Here is a 17,627-nt window from a genome sequence, read left to right as displayed (position 1 = left end):
GCAACTGTAAGTCAAAGAAATTTTTTAAACAAAAAATAAAGGGTATGCAGAAAGTACAATGTATTTGCTCTAACTTACAGAAAAATGCAAGCAAATACTTTTGGTGCTATGCTATTTCTGGCCATTGCAGAACAGTCACATGCCTCTGCTGGTGTACATCATACAGAATAAAGAATTGCAAAGGATCATAGCAATGGGTTGCACCAGAGCTGTTCTCATTCAAGCAATATTCCCTTTTTTACCAATGCAAAGATAAAGAAAGAGAAGGGGGGAGTAAATAATTTTTGCACCATTATTGAAAGAAATGGCACTTTCAGATCATACATTTTCCCTAGAGAAAAAACATGATGCAACAGACACACATGATTAAAACACTCTATTTCCAAAACACAATAGAATGATAGCCACAGTTTGATGCGCATTCCATTCACTTTGAGAGGAGCTGGAAAATCTAAACCCATCCAGTTCAACCAGTTCCTTTCTATAATATTCACCATCCTCTAGAAAAGAGTGTTACACAGTTTAAAGCCCAAATGCACCTTAAAGAACACACTAATCACTGGCCACTCTATAGACTGTGGTAATTAAGCAAATCAAGATCTTCCCCCAGAGTTTTGGAATCAGCTCCTTACTTAGCTGCTACACTGTCAACAGCTGGCATGAATTACTGGGAACATTTGGCTGATAATAAGGAGGACAGCCTGTGGTTGGTCCAAATTCTACTTCACTAATCTGTTTCAATACATATATTAAAAAATCTCATTAGAGCCTCCATATCTTTTTTTTAAGGAGTAACAGCCCTACAAAAACTGGGTTTTCAATTCTTTTCCCTTGCTATGCACAAACACTGTAACTCTGTAATTCTCAGATGCTGCAAGAACCAGTGTAACCAAAGCCCCCATTGCCTAAAATTTAATAATACTTTTTTGCAACACTGATTCATCCTCATCCGTATCATATCTCAGCTGCTGTGACAAAGGCTTGCTACTCTGAATATAATTTTCTACTTGCTAGCAATTCATAAGCACAGATCACAGTAACAAAACACCCAAACTCTGTTCCCATCTATCATACTGAAGAGAAAATATTCGTGAGACCAAGCTTTCCCCAAGCCACAGCTTTATTACAAGGTAAAGTCAAATTATATTATTACAGACCCACGCAACAAAATGCCACCCAGTGTGACTTTATTACATTTTTTGCTTTGTGCCCATGCAGTTTTCAAATTCTCTCCAGCAAACCCACATAAAAACCCAGTTCTAGTGGAGCAACATGCTCCAAAGTGGTTTTGTACATGGGTTTCTAGTGGGTCCAGCTTCCAGACGTATCTTTGCCACAGGAACCTACGGGGAGTGGGCACATTTACTAAGTGGCCCTTCTTATTTTTTCAACAGGTAACAGGGAATCTAAAGAAAACAACTCAGATTACAGTCCCTGGAGACCTGCACAAAGCAAGAACAAGTCTGATGTAAAGCAATTACCATATTATTGCCAGGCATTAACCAAATCCCCAAGTATACAGGTAAATTCTGCATGCATGTTACACTGTCAGGGCACTCACTTACAGCCGTCCTTGAAAAACATTGGATTATCCACTGTTTTTCCTTCCAAAAACAAACATTTAAAGTGCTGGCATTTTTCTCCTCTTTGATAAAACAGTACTGTAACTTTTGAGGTAGCAGAGGATTAGTCCAATGTAATATCATGGCTAAAGCTGAAACCAAACAAAAAAGCTAAACCAATTTTTTTTTAAACCTTTGTTAAGACTATTCTCAGACACCTCATGAATTCTAACAAGCATTGTGTTAGCATCAACATCTGGTAGCTTAGTGGGATGGTAACTCACACTTTTGCTGCAAGCTACCAGATGTTGCTGAAGGGCTTTTTAATTTAGATGGGCTGGTTCCATAAATTTATGCAATGTATTTCAGTAATTCTCATTTTTATTATGTTGTACTTGATTGAGATAACGAGGAACACAGAGCAGTCTTAGAATTCCCACATCATCACTGTTACAGTGAGGGCCATCATTTGTGCATCATTCTATCACAGAGAAAGCAATCTAAGAGAAGGTCAAGGCAGCAGGATAAATGTGGCTACTCCCTGGATTTCAATCATGCCAGTCATAAGTAAATCACCCTTTGAAAGGTAGTTAATCCTTGCTGTAGAGACCAGAATTTATTATCACACAATTGTGGCAGGTAGAAATTATAAACAGCTTTTAGATTCTTCCAGTCTTTCATAGACACACACTGCTACAGTGATTGCCAGAGGAATTCACACTATGACAACACATAATAAGTATAATGGTGGGGGAACAGGAGAGAAAAGAGAAGAATGCACATTTTTTAAAAGTACATTTTTATAGTAATATGCTTTAAAACTTCAAAAACCCAGAAAACACCGTTAATGGCTAGCGTTTTCAAAAAGTAAACTCTTACTTAGAAGAGCTGGTGGATGAAAAGAAATTCTACATAGAATAGTTAATTTATTACTTTGACTCAAATTTCCCTCTGAGCCACACAGACACTGAGTCTACAGCTCAGGGCTTACTCAGCAGAGCAATGCAATGACCAACTTTGGTGCTTTGGCAACAAAATCAGTGACAACAACAGCCCAATTACAAGGCTGAAAACTGCCATTATGCTCCTTAAAAATTACACAGTAAAAGAGAAAAATGGATATAAAAATAGTTTTGCTAAGACACTTCACAAGTGCTCACAAGAAAAAGTGGGCAGCAGCAGCACAAGAGAAAAGACTCACATGAGAGAACCTGAAAGCCCCTCCAGCTCCCTGTCCTGTCATGGGCAACCCTGACCTCAACAAGGTCCAACTGGCAACAGGGAAACAAGAGGAAAACTGTCAGCAATATTCTGTGAGGAAACATAACTGAGCATTTCTGGAGAAGATCCTGACAACAGTCTAAAGGAAAAGCAAGAAGGCAGCATCTTAAGGAAAAGATGAAGGCGGTTTGTGTTCTTTGAAGGAGATAAAATGAGACAAAAGCAGGAAATGCTGTCCTTTCCTTATCCTGAGGACTTAATGAAAGGTCAAGTATAGCCATCAATCAAGATAAGGAAAAGGCAGCCAAAGAAATGACCTTCTCTGAGGGGAAACAAGCATGTATCAGATAGCACTTTCACTCTGATGCAGTTCTCTATGTGAGAGAAAAGAGAACAGTTTCATGGCAGCGTTAATAAAAAACAAAAGTGAAAATTAAGCACTTGAGATAGAAAAAAGACAAGCAAAACCTATTAAGTCAAAGGCTAGCAGCCAAGGTAAAGCTTGCTTCCAAAATCTGTGAGGAGTGCAGCAGGATTCTCTTCCTCACCACTCCTGCAGTTGGGCACCTGGCTTATGAGACCTCTCTGGGGTCAACCACCCTCACTAGCTTGTCAGTGATAAGCTGCAGGCTCATTACATGCACTTTAAATTTCTGGTTTAAAGCTTGCTGCTTTTCTGAAAGAGAATAACCCATTTTTAGTTATGCTTGACCTCACACTTGCAAAATTAATTTAGAGTATTCCCCTGTGAGTTAGGCTTATGCTGTCATTTTGGGGATGAAAAATCAGATTGCGTGGAATTGCATCCATAGTAGATAAAAATCAAACACCCTCAAAATCAAATTTAAGGATAAATACTTCTTGGAAACAAGCCTTATGTGACTACCTTTTATTGTCATTTCTCAGCTGACATGACTTCTATTTCCTGGGCTAGTATTTAACCACGGGATTGTTTCAAAGTCACTCTTTGGTAAAGAATAAGAAGTTTACCAGCTCTCGAGGTAGAAAGGCCTCCTCCTGACGAGCCACAATCAGACAGACAGTCTCCCCTTGCTTTGTGCTTCTCAGCATAGCTACAAGCTCTTCCTGGGTCCTGCCAGTGATGTCCCGTCCATTCACCTATCAGCCACAAAAGAACAGAGGATGTCTTATCTCTGACTGCCTTTTAGCAGGTTTATTAGGTTCTCCTCACCTAACACAGGTGTCATTCAGTGACTGAGAGCAAAGAAGAATCAGCAACAGCTCCCACACTGCCTCCCCCTCTGGCCCTGCACAAATTACTTAACCTTTCTCCTCCTCATTTTCACCATCTGTTAAAGCAGCTCTGTAGTACTTACTCGCCTTGCAGGGGGTTTGTGAGGCTTAATTAGTTTGTAAAGCACTTTGAAGATGAAAAGTGCAGAAACAAGACCTTAGTATTAAAACTGTTTACCTTAAGAGCTTTTTGAGGTTAGTAAGTAGAAATAACCCATTAGATAATAAGATTGTAACTTACAAGATCACTGAAAATTTTCAGCGGACTGATTTGAACAAAATTGCCTTAAAATGAGCACTCTATCAGCTTGATATTAACTGGAGATTTTTGGATGTGGCTGAAGAGGCGAGACATGTTTTGGTCCTAAATCAATACCTTTATCTGCTTTAAAAATTAAGATCTTATCAGGTTCCCCATGTTCAAACACCCCATGGATCCTCGTGAAAAGAACCATTTTTCCACCTCACGGTGTAAAGCACTTGTTGACAAACAAGTGACATAGAAACTTGAGAGTGACTTTTTTTAAACCAAGGGCAAGAACTGTAGTTCCATACATCAATAATATGTATGAGGAAATAGAAGATTTATGACAAAGCTAGCAGGCAATTTTAAGCAATGCAAACACAAGGGATGTTTATCCTAACCTCCAGGATTCTGTCTCCTGACTGCAAACGACCATCTTTTATTGCTGCACCTTTTGGTAAAATATTCTTCACAAAGATTGGACCAGGACCATGTACTGAAGAGTCTCTGGTAACCACTGTGAAACCAAGTCCTTCTGGACCTAAAATGTCAGACAAAGAACACACAACATAAATTTCAACATGTAAATGATGATCATTAGAAGTAAGCAAACAATGTCAGCAAGATTCCAGAGATTCATTCACATTAACTCATAAAAAAAAAGCAAACAAAAAGCTGTAAACATAAGCCAATCTTCTCCATGGTCTAGAGCAGTAGTCTACTGATGTCCAAATACATACCCAAACCCTCTTAAGACAGCTACAGATGGAAATATTTGGGTAAGCACATAATAATAACAAAAAAAGAGTCACTACAATATTAGTCTTCACTTTAATGTCAGTCATTTTTCATGGACTCAGAGCAATTAGAATTGTTTATTTATAAGCATAAATTTTCTTTTGCAGGTTCTACTGAAATTTGGTATATAGGAAAAATATCACATGATTTGAATGGAAAACTTGATGTGCTGCTAAGAAAGGACAAAGTGGTATTTCTAAGCTTCCATTAGTGAAGTTGTTTGCTGCTTAGAAATAAACAACCTCAAGTGTTAACAGATATGCTATAACAAGTAATTTGGGAGTAAAATAAATATTAGCAGGTACTGCTTATAAGCCACTAAAATCACTAGGAATAGCGGAGTCCATAAAAATCTTTTTATATTGAGTGGTATTTCTACCCATGTGAAAGTTTTCAAAGATATCATCATGTCATTGCTTTTATTTCTAAAAATATAAAAGTTTAAAAATCACAAGAATTAGATCTAGAATGGGGACATTCTTAAGTGGGTTTTATTAACACAAAGCTAAAGAGTTCAGAAGTAAAAATGAGTCATTTAAGTAAAGAACAAAAATTAAGAAATGAGAGCTTGATTACATTCATAATGTCTTATGAGAATAAAGTTACAGACAGTTTTCAAAAGGGCCACTTCTAGAACCAAATTTTAGTCTCAGCCAAATCAGAGACAGAAATCACATAGAAAATACAAATGCTAATTGGAAATGTCTTAAGCATATTTTACTACTTGTTCCTAAATCTGTTATTCCATTCAAAGAGAGACAGATGCATGGTGCAGGAGTTAAAGGTATACACACAAATTTGGCCTCCTGACAGCTGAATAAATATGATAGAAAAAAAGAAAGGTTTGCAGAAAATAAAAAAGGGAGAGACAGGTAAATCTGTGGTCAAGCTCTTGGAAAACATGAAGCAGCAGATGAGATTTTTAAACATATCCTTAAAAGAATATAATCACACTGTTGAGGTCAATTAGTAGGTTTAATAAAATAACAAAGGTCGCCAGCAAAAAGTTCAATCTTTGAATCTATACTTGTGAAAAGACTGAACCATCTCTTAAAATCACTTGTTGCTAATGACATTGCTTCCACAGTCAGTAAACAGAGATGTCCTAATCAGTGAATCTGGATAACATAAATCCAAAGTTTAAGAGAAAGCCCACTATAGAAAACATTACTGTTTACATTGCTATACCTTTTGAAAGTTTTGGAACTTTTAAATGATAAATAACTTGCTTGTGTCTTCAATATCACTTGTTAAATTAAAAGTTAAGGTATTACTATAGAGAACATGATACCAAATTAATCATATAATCTCCGAAGACTTACCTTTTTTCAGGTCTATCTTAATTTTCTTTGCATTTCTCCTATTACCAAAGCCCATAAGTGGAGACAGTGAGGGAGAAGAAGGCTTTCTACCCAGACGTGGGAGGTTGGGGCTCTTAGCTTGTTGCAGGGCTCCCTGTACTCCTGACTCCAAGATTGCTCCAGAAATATTAATAGTTTTCACAGCAGGTTTTGGATGAAGTGGAGGTGGAATTTTTGTTTTTGTAACTCCTTCTTCATTATTCAGAACACAAAGAGGAGCAATAGCAGACTTTTCATACTGTTCTCTGTTATATGGAGGAAGGACTTCCAAGATGACACTTTGAAATTTCATTGCCTGACGGAAGATGTCCTGAGCCCTTTAAAAGAAAGGTAAGAAAATTGGTATGACAAACAAGAAACTGTGGGCAAAATCTGAAGTTGTGTACAGTGAATAAGATGAAAGTTTAACGCGTGTTTCCATTTACAGCATCCCTTTTTTAGAAAAGTACACAAGAAATAAGATTTCAAAACTACAGCATTTCCTTACATTTCAAGTAGGAGCAGCATATCTGTTGGAATTCCCAAGCTGCTACAAAAATATATTGGCCAGAATAAACTGCTGAGCACACTTCTTAATGCAGAGCATCAGAAAGGGAAGTTCTGATGGCAAAAGACTGCTGAGGTTACAGCTTGCTGCCTTTTTCAAGTGCTCGTCTGTTAGGTATTTTCTTGTTGGCATAGAGGCACACTGAGACTCATCACCAATTGTTCTGGTGAATACATCTATTCCAAGCAAGCTCAACTCTCCATTTTTCCCAAATCCAGTCTAATTGCTCCTCAGATTGCTTTGTAATCCCTAATGCAACTGCTGGCTGATTCCACAGCAATAAAATAGGATGAGGGTATGGGATACATAGACACTAGAAAAAAAAACCTGGAAAAATGGTGCAATTATTTGTGTTTCTACATAAATGGATAAATAAATAGGTCGATATTACTCACATCTTTCAAGCAGTAACCTTTTACAAAGTGGATATGCAGATTTCACATAATGAGTGTTTTTACAGATGTGCTCAAATGCAACACCAGAAACTGTTTTAGAGCATTTAATGGAATTATTCCCCTGGATACTGACAGGGCAATGGAGAATGGTTTTAAACTAAAAAAGATTTAGGCCATTAAGAAGAAATTCCTTACTCAGAGGGTAGTGAGGTACTTGAACAAGTTTCCCAGAGAAGCTGTGGATGCCCCATCCTTGGCAATGTTCAAGGCCACGCTGAATGGGGCCCTGAACAACCTGATCTAAGTGTGTGACATCCCTGTCTATGCCTGTGGGATTGCAATGAGATGATCTTTAAGGTCCCTTCCAACCCAAACCACTCTATAATTCTGTGAACTGGTACTATGGTAACGATACCACGCTCAGATTCCTGTGCACTGGAAGGCAATTAAGACAAGCTGGCCAAAAGAACTGCTCATAAAGCCTTCCCTGGATTTTGAATAACCTGTAGATTTGGACAATCAAGCCGTGTTACAAAAAAAACCCTGGGATTCTAAAGGAACAAAGGAGACTTCCCTCTTTCTATGCTTTACTCTCCTACCTTCTGTTGAAGTGGACGGATTTTCTGCCATACTGCAGAAAACCACTCGAGTACCAACAGAAGAAGTAGCTGAAGTGCATTTTGAGGAATTCAAAACTGAAAACTGCTTAGATGAAGCAAGAGGAGAAGTAATAACTACATTACATTTTAAATAAATCATGGAGTCCTTCTAAGAACATTGTACTTATCTACCCTTCTGTGGTGTATTTGTCAGTCTGAGTCACTATATCTTGCTCAAGTCTTGGCTTTGGATTTACACTCAGTTATGTAACAGGAATCAATGTTGAAAGTACTTCCGAAACAATTTTTTTTTGCACTGACACATGAAGGAAGCCACTGCAAATATAAATGTTTTGAAAACTCACCTATTGCTTTCCCAGATGAACAGAGCTGCACAGTACGTTCACCTTGCAACTGTAGGTGGTGAAAAATAGGCTATTCTAAGAGGGTTTTCTGTAGCATGAAGACATTGAACTTACGGGTCAGTCCCAATGGGTACTGCTATGGAAGAGAACCATCCTTGCCACACCGAGTGCACAAGCATCAAGAATCAGAATAGCAACATTCACTGACAGGCAATGCTGCCAGAGAGAAACCTCAAACTTGGAAAAGAAAGGCAGCAGGGAGAATGTTGTAGGGCAGCATTGTTTTAGTATCATCCTCAAGGGTTCTGTTTCAGAGCTGTAACAGACTGGGCCCCAGCATCTCTGCAGAGGTTATAGGTTATCCCCTCAAAGCTCTCAAGGACAGACCTTACAATCCTAGTAGAAACCATGGCACACTTCCAGCATTAAGGATGTAAAATGTTAACTCTGCTTCCTTCACACCCCATCTTCATCCTTGTAAGTAGCTGCTTGGTCATATGTTACAAGGTAATTTAATAACTCAGTTTCAAAAGGTTAATATTTAAAATATATGCAAGAGAAAACATAAGATCTCCTTCAAACAAAAATTAGTGGAAATCACTCAAGGCATCCTATGGGAAAGTCTAAATGCAGTCTTCAGGGGCAAAATAACTGGCTGCACTTCAAAGGGAAAAAATAATGAATGGAGAAATTTATATTTCTTGAGACCCCAAGTGCATACTTAAAAGAAGTAAGGGAGTCAGTTAAAAGAGGTGCTAGAAACTCTGCAGCACAACAGAATGTAATTGAATAGATTAGCAGCAAATGAAAAAGTAGACCAATAGTCCCAATATATAGCTATTATAAACATGGGAATACAGAAAGTAGGCTGCTGCTGTTACAGCTGCAGAAGAAGCAATTGTCAGGAGCAACACTAGAAAGTCTCTGCTGAAATTAGAAAGAGACAGCATGTAACAGTCTGAGTGTTAAAACAGCTTTTAGAAGGGTTATGAAGAAATGTCAGTTTGAAACTAGCCAACAGATTTTTCTCTCGAAGGAGAATCTGATTGCAATTTCTGGGTCAACAGTCATTGAAACAATACTTTGTTGTAGCTTATACAATTAGTGGATTTCTGTAACTTGGACTTCTGTCAGGTTAGTACAGTTATGTCATGCAAGATGAAAACTAAAAGGCGCGCTCATGGAGATTCTTTTCTATCTGCAAATAGTCTTTCTTTAGCCATTCTCCACAGCCAGGGAAGAGAGATGATGCAGAAAGGTATTTTGGAAAATAATTCAGCAGAACAAGGCAAGACTTGGGAATACATTAGAGCTGATCTAAAATGCTCTCCTCAGTCCCCAAACAGACGCTGAGGCCTCAATACCGGTGTTTTTTATCTCAACTGCAACCGCACTACTTGGTTTTGCAACATAAGGAAACTTAGCCCAACAAAATTAGGCTCTGCTCTGAGTCACCTCTAAGTCACTTTTCTCTTCCAAAAACAGAGAGAGAATCTAACAAGACTGATCTCTTTAGGCTAACTCCTATGGTAAACAGTCCTTCCAAGTCCCAAACCTTTACAACAAGCTTTTAGAAAATGTCCTGCATATTGTATTTTGAAGGAAAGCCTGACAGAGAGCTAGAAAATTTCCTCAAGTATTTCTAACTGCCCCAAAATCTAGTAATCTTACAGAAAAACATGCAGAGTCCTCCACTCAAACACCTCATGGGCTGAAAGCCTTTGGAGATCTAGTTACACTCAGAAGAAAAAAGAAGAGACAACACATTGTAAAGAAAGGATCACACAAGATTTTGAAAAGAGAGGTTTTGATTCAAGCAAAACCTTATTTGCAAAATTCCATTACAAAACTGCACAGTGGGGCAATGAATGTTTTAATAAGATACTGACAATTATGTTCTGCTAAAATTGATATTTTGGAATTTGCATGGATGGAAGAGAATGGCATGCGAAGAGTCATTCTGTAATAGCAAAGTGCTTTTACCATCAAATATGCAGAAAGCTGTAACTGAAAAGCTATCAGGAGGGAAAAAAGCAGTCTCAGAAACAAGAACACCTATGCTATAAAACTACACTGGTTTCATGAAAACCTATTTTGCAAATATTTATTCCTAACTGTGAAAATAATGTACTTGATTTTAGTCTAGAAACCTTGAACATTTGGCTTACTGTTTAGAAAGTTAAGCCTCAACTCCCTTGACATCTCAATAGGTTTTTGTTATATTATAAACAACCACTCAGTTGTCTAAACATATGGATTGAGAGCAAAAACAAATTACTATTTAATTACTACAGCAAATATCTGTGAAATTTGAGAGGCTATTCTTTTGTGCAACAATGCCACATTAATCCATAGATGATCAAAACAACCTGTTAGTTAAAAAATATTTGAGATAGATAATAAATGTCAACAGACTTTTAATAAAAGTCATAAGAAGTGAGACTTTCCATTTAGCTCAAGTAATCATAGTCTGACAGCAGAAGTATTTTGTAAAAAATTAATGCTCAAAAAGCTGCAGCACAATAAAAAAATCTTATTTCATTTGCAAAAGAACATGAAACACCATGCTGTGATGTTGACTCATTCTGAATGTCTTATGAAAAAAAAATTATAAAGACAATACGGTAAAAGTAATAGAAGAACTAAAAAGGGAAGATAGCAACTACAAACTTAATGCTATTAAATTAAGTAAGCACAGTAAGTTCACTAAAACTCCTCAAGTTTCACCTTATTTGGAGGTTTCAGAAAGAAAATTATGATCTTTCTGTCACATATTAATTTTTTTTGCATTTTTCTGAAATAAGTTTTAATCCCTTTACAAATCACAAACGCAGCACTGTATAAAATCCTGGCTAGTTAAAAGTATTAATAAGCCAGCACTTACTGTGCAAAGGTTTTATCTGTAAGGTCCACATGGTTTATCTTGACAATGCATTCATTTTCATGGAAGAGACCGTCACGCCTAGATCTGCTGTTTTCCTCAATACCACGGATGAAGAGTCCCAGCATCCTGAAAGGCCAAACATAGGTGCAAACTGTTTTTATTGTGCTGAAACAAATTTAGAGAACTGAAAAGAGATATTAACCTCTACTGTGTATGAAATGATAGAGTAGACTGCCTCTGGGTTAAGTGCTTAACCTAGAGGAAGGTTTCAGCCGACTTATTAACAAAAAAGGGGGGATTCCAAAAAATACCATGAAAAATTGCTGCACACTAATGCTTTACTACTTGCAAGAACTTGGGGAGCTTTAAGTCTTGTAGGTCATACTTGGAGAAACAGAGGAAAAAACCTAGATCCCTCTCCAGTTAAAAATGTCAGTATAGCTTATGCAATATTTTTCTGCCACTGCTCCAAATAAAAGCACAAACAGATTAAAAGTAATTTTCTACCTTGACTAAAATAAAATAAACAGGAGTTGGAATGAGCCAAAAAAAATAACTGACTTTCCTGCTTCTGAAAACATCTATGAAATTTTCAGTTGCCAAAGCCCTTCGCTTTGATACAAGACAGCAATACTACTTATTCATGTGGCAGGACAGCAGCAGAACACCAACACCCAAGCTCCCTGTTAACAAGCTAAGTGCAAGTGAAAATGGAGGTGAAGTACAGAATAATGCAATAAGTGAGCCAGTGTGGGTGGTGCAAAATTCCAGTTTTGATAACTCTGCTGGGAGCACTAGGCTAATCCTGAACTACCTGGGACACCACTGTGTTGCAGACTATAATTCAACACAGCTCTATTCAATGATACCGCTACACTGTCCAAAAAATCCTGACAAATTCAAGTTTGTGGAGAACTTCTACAATCAATCTTTGTCCACTTAATTTCCATACCACTTCAGCATCAAAGATGGTCATCAAGGATGACCTTTAGAGACCATTTTCTATTGGTTATGCTTCATAAAATATTAATGTGCAATTTTCAATGTGCCAGCACTCCAATCACAAAGCAGAAGTCCTGTATTTTTGTCTCAGATTCATGACTGCTCCTCATATCTAAGTCCATTCAACAGATTCACAGTGTGCCATTAAGTAATTCAAGTGACACTATATTTATTGAGCATCTGATTTTAGATTTACTGGCTAAGACCAATAAAAAAATTTGTACTTCTGTCCTATCAATTACTAAGTGAAAAACTGGTTCTTACTGGCTATTAGGTCTTTGAAGTATCTAAAAGGAAAAAGTGACTTAATAGCATAAAGATTTTCTTGTAACAAGTGTTATCTTTCCCAAAGGATTATAAAGGGTGAGGGGGCCACAGCCCTTTTGATGACATCCACCTGGTGGCAATCAAAAACCTTAACCCTAAGAACTAAACTAAATACACCTATGCTAAAATGCAAACCAGTAAAAGTACAGAAATAAACAAAACTACAAATTAAGCTGGTTGCTCACTAATCCTGTATGCTTGGATACTGTATTCATATTTGCAACAGGATTGCCTACTTGTCTGAAACTTGTGTATGCTGTACTGCCTGCGTGCCTTGAGTTACGTAGACTGAGGCAGCTTGAATTCATTCCTCCATTACTTTCTTCCACAGCCTAAATTTTACCATTTTAATGCACTATTAAATTTTAATTTCCTGTTTTTAATGATATTTAAGTGCAAAAGAAAGGGGGAAAATTATTTCTATTACTTTTGTAGTTCCTGTATAAACTAAGACTTTGTACATTAATATGATGTTTTAATGACCTGTAGAAAAACTTTGGCCTGCAGCAGCACCGCACTAAAGCCAGCATTACCTTATTAGAAGATAACTTTACAATTGAAATACCAGACACAGCTGGTCAAGGCCAGCATGTCCTCATAAGTCCTATCATATCACCAAAAGAAATAAAAGATGCTCTTCTGTACTTTCTCATGTTATGATGAGTTATGATTTATAATAGTCTCAGGCTAGATGAAAAAAGAGGGTCAAGCCATTTAAGTCAGTCCAGTGCTTTAACAAAGGTATCAGTACAGATCTGCCAGGAACTGTCTTAAAATGTAAAGACAACTACCTAAACCAGCAGCTCATCTGTCAAAGACCACCTCTGCTCCAGCAGATCCCCAAAAGCATTTGCAAGCAAGGACATCTTAACATGAATACAATGTAGACCAAGAACACTTCTTGCAGGTCTTTAAAAGCTGCTCTCAACACAGAGGGACTTGAGTACAAAACTGCATTTTGGTCACAACCATTACTGATTTCAATAGCTTGCAATTTCAGCAAAATTGTTTTACTGAAAGATCTTGAAATACTGTGTAGGCACTACAGCCCTTATGGCATGCCTGTATCAAAGAGCTCTGGTCTGTGTTTCAGAATGGGTGACAAACACAAGTGGCTTTCTCAAGACAAACATGCAGCCCACAAAGACAAGGACACAACTTGGATCTCCGACAGTTGCCGCTGAAGAACAACTTTCTTCTTGAGACAGTGGTGCCATTTTTACAGGCAGCAGATGGACATCTACTTTCCCTTTTGGTAAATAAAACAATCTGAATTGATTTGGGTCCACTTAAAAATTCACATCTTGCCAAGAAAACAGACCTTTACAAGGTAATTCAATCCTTCACATTCTCTGTCCTACATGAAAGATGACAAGTAAAGAAACATTCAAGAATTAGAGAATTTTTACTTTTGCAATAATTGGCTTTGCGTACCAGGCAGCCATTTTACTACAGAGCAGAGTCATTTATGGCTCTGGCAATTTCCCATCTCTTATTCACGGCTGCCAGTGTCAAATTAACTCTCTGGCTAAGCCTCTGTATGTCAAATTTCAGCCTAGATTTTTTTTTAACACATCCTAGTTACATAGCTTGGAAAACAGCTATAATGAAAACGCTGACACAGTCTTAACTACAGCACATCAATATGAGCACGCTGCTATAATAGGCTTTTGTGATCTCGATGGACTTTGTTAAATCATTTATAATTAAAGTAATTGTATTTTGACAAAGAAAGGTTCATGGTATAGAGCACATTTTAGAAATGCTATGCAATCAAATCTGAAAGATGGCTTGAAAAGTATGAGGTACGAGGAGACAAGCAATTTCTTTGACTCTTCTTGTCTGGTATGTCACTAAGGAAGAGACTATGCAGACATATTCAATTAGGAAAACCAAAACAAAACAACAAACAAAAACAAACAAGCCCACAACAGCACAAGAAAACCAACCCAACACCACACAAAACAGTGCTGAGTCCAGTTTACCATTCAGGGAATAAAAGCAGGGACAATTAAAAGGGCATAGAGGAATAAAGATGTTAGTACTGACTGAAAGCAACTGGACATGGAACTTTGTGCCATGGTCTAGTTGGCAAGATGGACATCAGACAAAGGTTGGACTCAAGTATCTTTGAGGTCTTTTCCAACCTGAATGATTCTATGGTTGCCTTATACAGAACTTGCACTAGTAAATATTTTGGTAATTGTCACTGACCAATTTTTGTTTTCCTTTAGGTAAATAGCAGGTATTTTAAGATAAGCACAACTGAAATCCTTTCATTAATATACTTATTGACAATGCAGAAAATATCTTACCTTCCACTCAAGGACGAAAAAAAGGGCACTACATGTATTCCCAAAGGTCCGCCTTCTCCAGAAATCTCCACTGTTTTTGTCATTTCACTGAAAAAGAGCACATGGAAACAAATCTCATAAGCTTATTTAGAGAATTCTCCATATTCTCTGAATGTCTCTATATCTCCATATATCAATAAAAAATTCCTGATTGATCAGATAGTAGAACGGGTGGAAAAAATATTTGACTCAGAGCTCACTAATATATGAAAATAAAATGAAGTAAAACAGCCATGAAATTCTTTAATTGCTTTAGATTAGCATTTGTGCTTTGTAAAAGGGGAAGAAATCAAATACTAGACATTTTCCTAAGTTAACCTTTAAGTAAATTAATTAGAATATTAAAGAATAAGCTTTTAAGTGAGGAGAGACTTAATCATAAAAAAGAAAAGGTGGGGGGAAAGGTTATTTTACATGTTCTTGATTTAAGCTCCATGTGAGCTGCTTCAATTTTCCCATGTGGCCACAATATAAACACGAAAATCACACAGAAAGGACATTGACTCTTTCTAGTCAAATCATATTTAAATATACTGATTTCTTCCCTCAGTTGCATAAAACCTCTCTGATGAACAGTGAACAAAAGAAATTGTGATCAGTAATGCAACTCCGCTCATTTTATCAAGAAGTTTCCTTCCTCTAACACTGTTATTAAAAACCTCTGTGTTATCTCTGACAGACTTATGCTGTTTCATGGCATGTGCTGTTTCACTTCCTATTGACTATCTTACACTGTCAGCCTTTCAGTGACCTTAACTCTATTTTGGGTGACCATGACTGGAAAAGGAAGGTACGTGAACTGGCCAGAACCTTAACAAATCAGCAACATCTGTATTTCAGCAGACCCTGTTCCTTCATTCCACAACAGTGACCATCTTGCAAAATACTCCCTCCCCTCCCACGGTTCTGAACACCCCCAGCACCCAGGATCAGTGGCCAGCAGACAGCCCCTGGATACACTCCTTCAGAACACCCCAGCTGTGAGCTGTGTGTGCCTGCCAATCCTACAGTGTGCACAGAACTCGTGAAACTGAACCAAATGGCCACTTCAGATACTGCCCTGAGCTAAAGACTCAGTCTAAATGATCAAGTGCAGACTGCCAGAGACAAAGAGATTTCTGATCTTTCCCTGAGCACCAGATCTAGAGAGCACACACTTGCTAGATAAGACAACCAAGCCGACTCTTTAGTACCACCCTGCCCTCCCCACCTCAGAGGATTTTTCCCTAGTGCCACAACTTCCTCTGGCACCAGCTCACTGATCTTGCTGACCCATGGTCTAATGATCATTTAATTTGATGCAAGAATCAGTAAAAATTCACTGAAACCCATCAGGAATCTGCGACTGCCCTTGAAGTGGCAGCACAGTCACAGCACATTAGGTACAGCATGAACCCACACAGCTAAGCTGTGGCACAGCTAAGCCCTCTCACAAGGAGCACAATTACTGCAAATGACCCTAAACAAAATCTGGCACTGCTTCCTAATACTTCCAGGAATACTTTTTTGTTGTTATGATCCTTTATCCAGGTGCACAATGACTAATGAGAAGCAATTTGCTCTAAATACACTAATTCTTAGTTGGATTGGCTAAATATAGAATAAGACTGAAAAATAAGTTTATAATTTTTTTTTTTTTTTAATTAGGGAACAGAGTGAGTTTTGGGGAGGTTTTTTTTGTAAACTGTTCTTCCAAAAGTGCTGGCACTGTAATGACTTTATGTTCTCTAGATATTAAATGGAAAGACCCTGAATAACAAGCCACCACTGACAGATTTACATGTTACTGTATTTATAAAACAGACACCATCATCAGGCATTTGTGGGTTTTTCTTTCCTGTACTCACCCACTTCATTAATCAAATGGGGAAATCCTGACAAAATCTTCCTGTAAGATTTTTTAAATACTTTTTTTTTTTCTGGTGAAGCTGGTTAGAAAAGCTAATCAGTGTGGTTACCAAAAACCTCAACAATGCACGCATAGGAAATTACCTCCTCTTTCAGTTCCATCTTTTACTTCCTCCAATTCTCTTAACACACAAAGAAAGATAATTAAAGGGCTACTTTTACTGTCTTTTGAACTTCTACAAAATCAAAACACATAAGTAAATTAAGCAGCCAAGCCCTTTAGATTCAGAAAATAATCAGAAGTAGTGAATGGGCTTTCATTTGTACAGGGAAAATTTAAGTAAGTTACAGCTGTCCCCAAATAACCCTGTGTGCTCTAGGGAGGAGTTGACTTCCTAAGGAACTGTAAGAAACAGCAGGAATTTTTTTGAGGGCTATCATGACAGACAGGTGAGCTGTCATATTAAATCAGCATAGTTACAGTTACAAGTAGGCTGAAAGCCAAAGAAAACATACAAAATTATTTTTAAACTGAACATGAAATCTACACACTAAGAAAAATAGGCTTCTTTGTGAAAACAAATAGCCCTCATGCACATTATATATTACTTTAAAAATTTTTGGTACATCCTAAAACTTACAGATGTTCTAGAGCACTAAACATTCAGAATAAGAGCATTCTCTGTATAAATATATTTTCAACTTTCTTAATATAACTTTAATTAAAAATCCATGACTCTAAATAGGCTTCTTCTCCTCCAACAAATGGGTCTCTTAGTTACATCCGAGAAGAAAACAGCCTTTCACACCAACTTTCATGGTCCTTTGTGGACATGTTATTTCTATATTATACCTATGAAAGCAAG

The 17,627-nt window shown here is 37.4% G+C and overlaps 1 protein-coding gene across 6 annotated transcripts in view; it reads right to left on the bottom strand.

The window, feature by feature from the left end:
* PARD3B (par-3 family cell polarity regulator beta) overlaps window positions 1–17,627 on the bottom strand; it is a 389,258-nt gene that overhangs the window by 205,729 nt on the left and 165,902 nt on the right. For all 6 annotated transcript variants that reach the window (XM_050976846.1, XM_030241769.2, XM_050976847.1 and 3 more), the window contains 5 exons: window positions 14,875–14,961; window positions 11,231–11,356; window positions 6,402–6,757; window positions 4,683–4,822; window positions 3,774–3,902 (listed from right to left, as the gene is read on the bottom strand). In XM_050976846.1, the coding sequence (XP_050832803.1) occupies window positions 3,774–3,902; window positions 4,683–4,822; window positions 6,402–6,757; window positions 11,231–11,356; window positions 14,875–14,961 (838 nt within the window). The remainder of the gene's footprint in view (window positions 1–3,773; window positions 3,903–4,682; window positions 4,823–6,401; window positions 6,758–11,230; window positions 11,357–14,874; window positions 14,962–17,627) is intronic.

The sequence above is a fragment of the Serinus canaria genome, chromosome 7, assembly GCF_022539315.1.
Source record: "Serinus canaria isolate serCan28SL12 chromosome 7, serCan2020, whole genome shotgun sequence".
NCBI lineage: Eukaryota > Metazoa > Chordata > Aves > Passeriformes > Fringillidae > Serinus > Serinus canaria.
The sequence above is the reverse complement of the archived record's forward strand: the minus strand, read 5'-3'. Positions and strand labels throughout refer to the sequence as shown.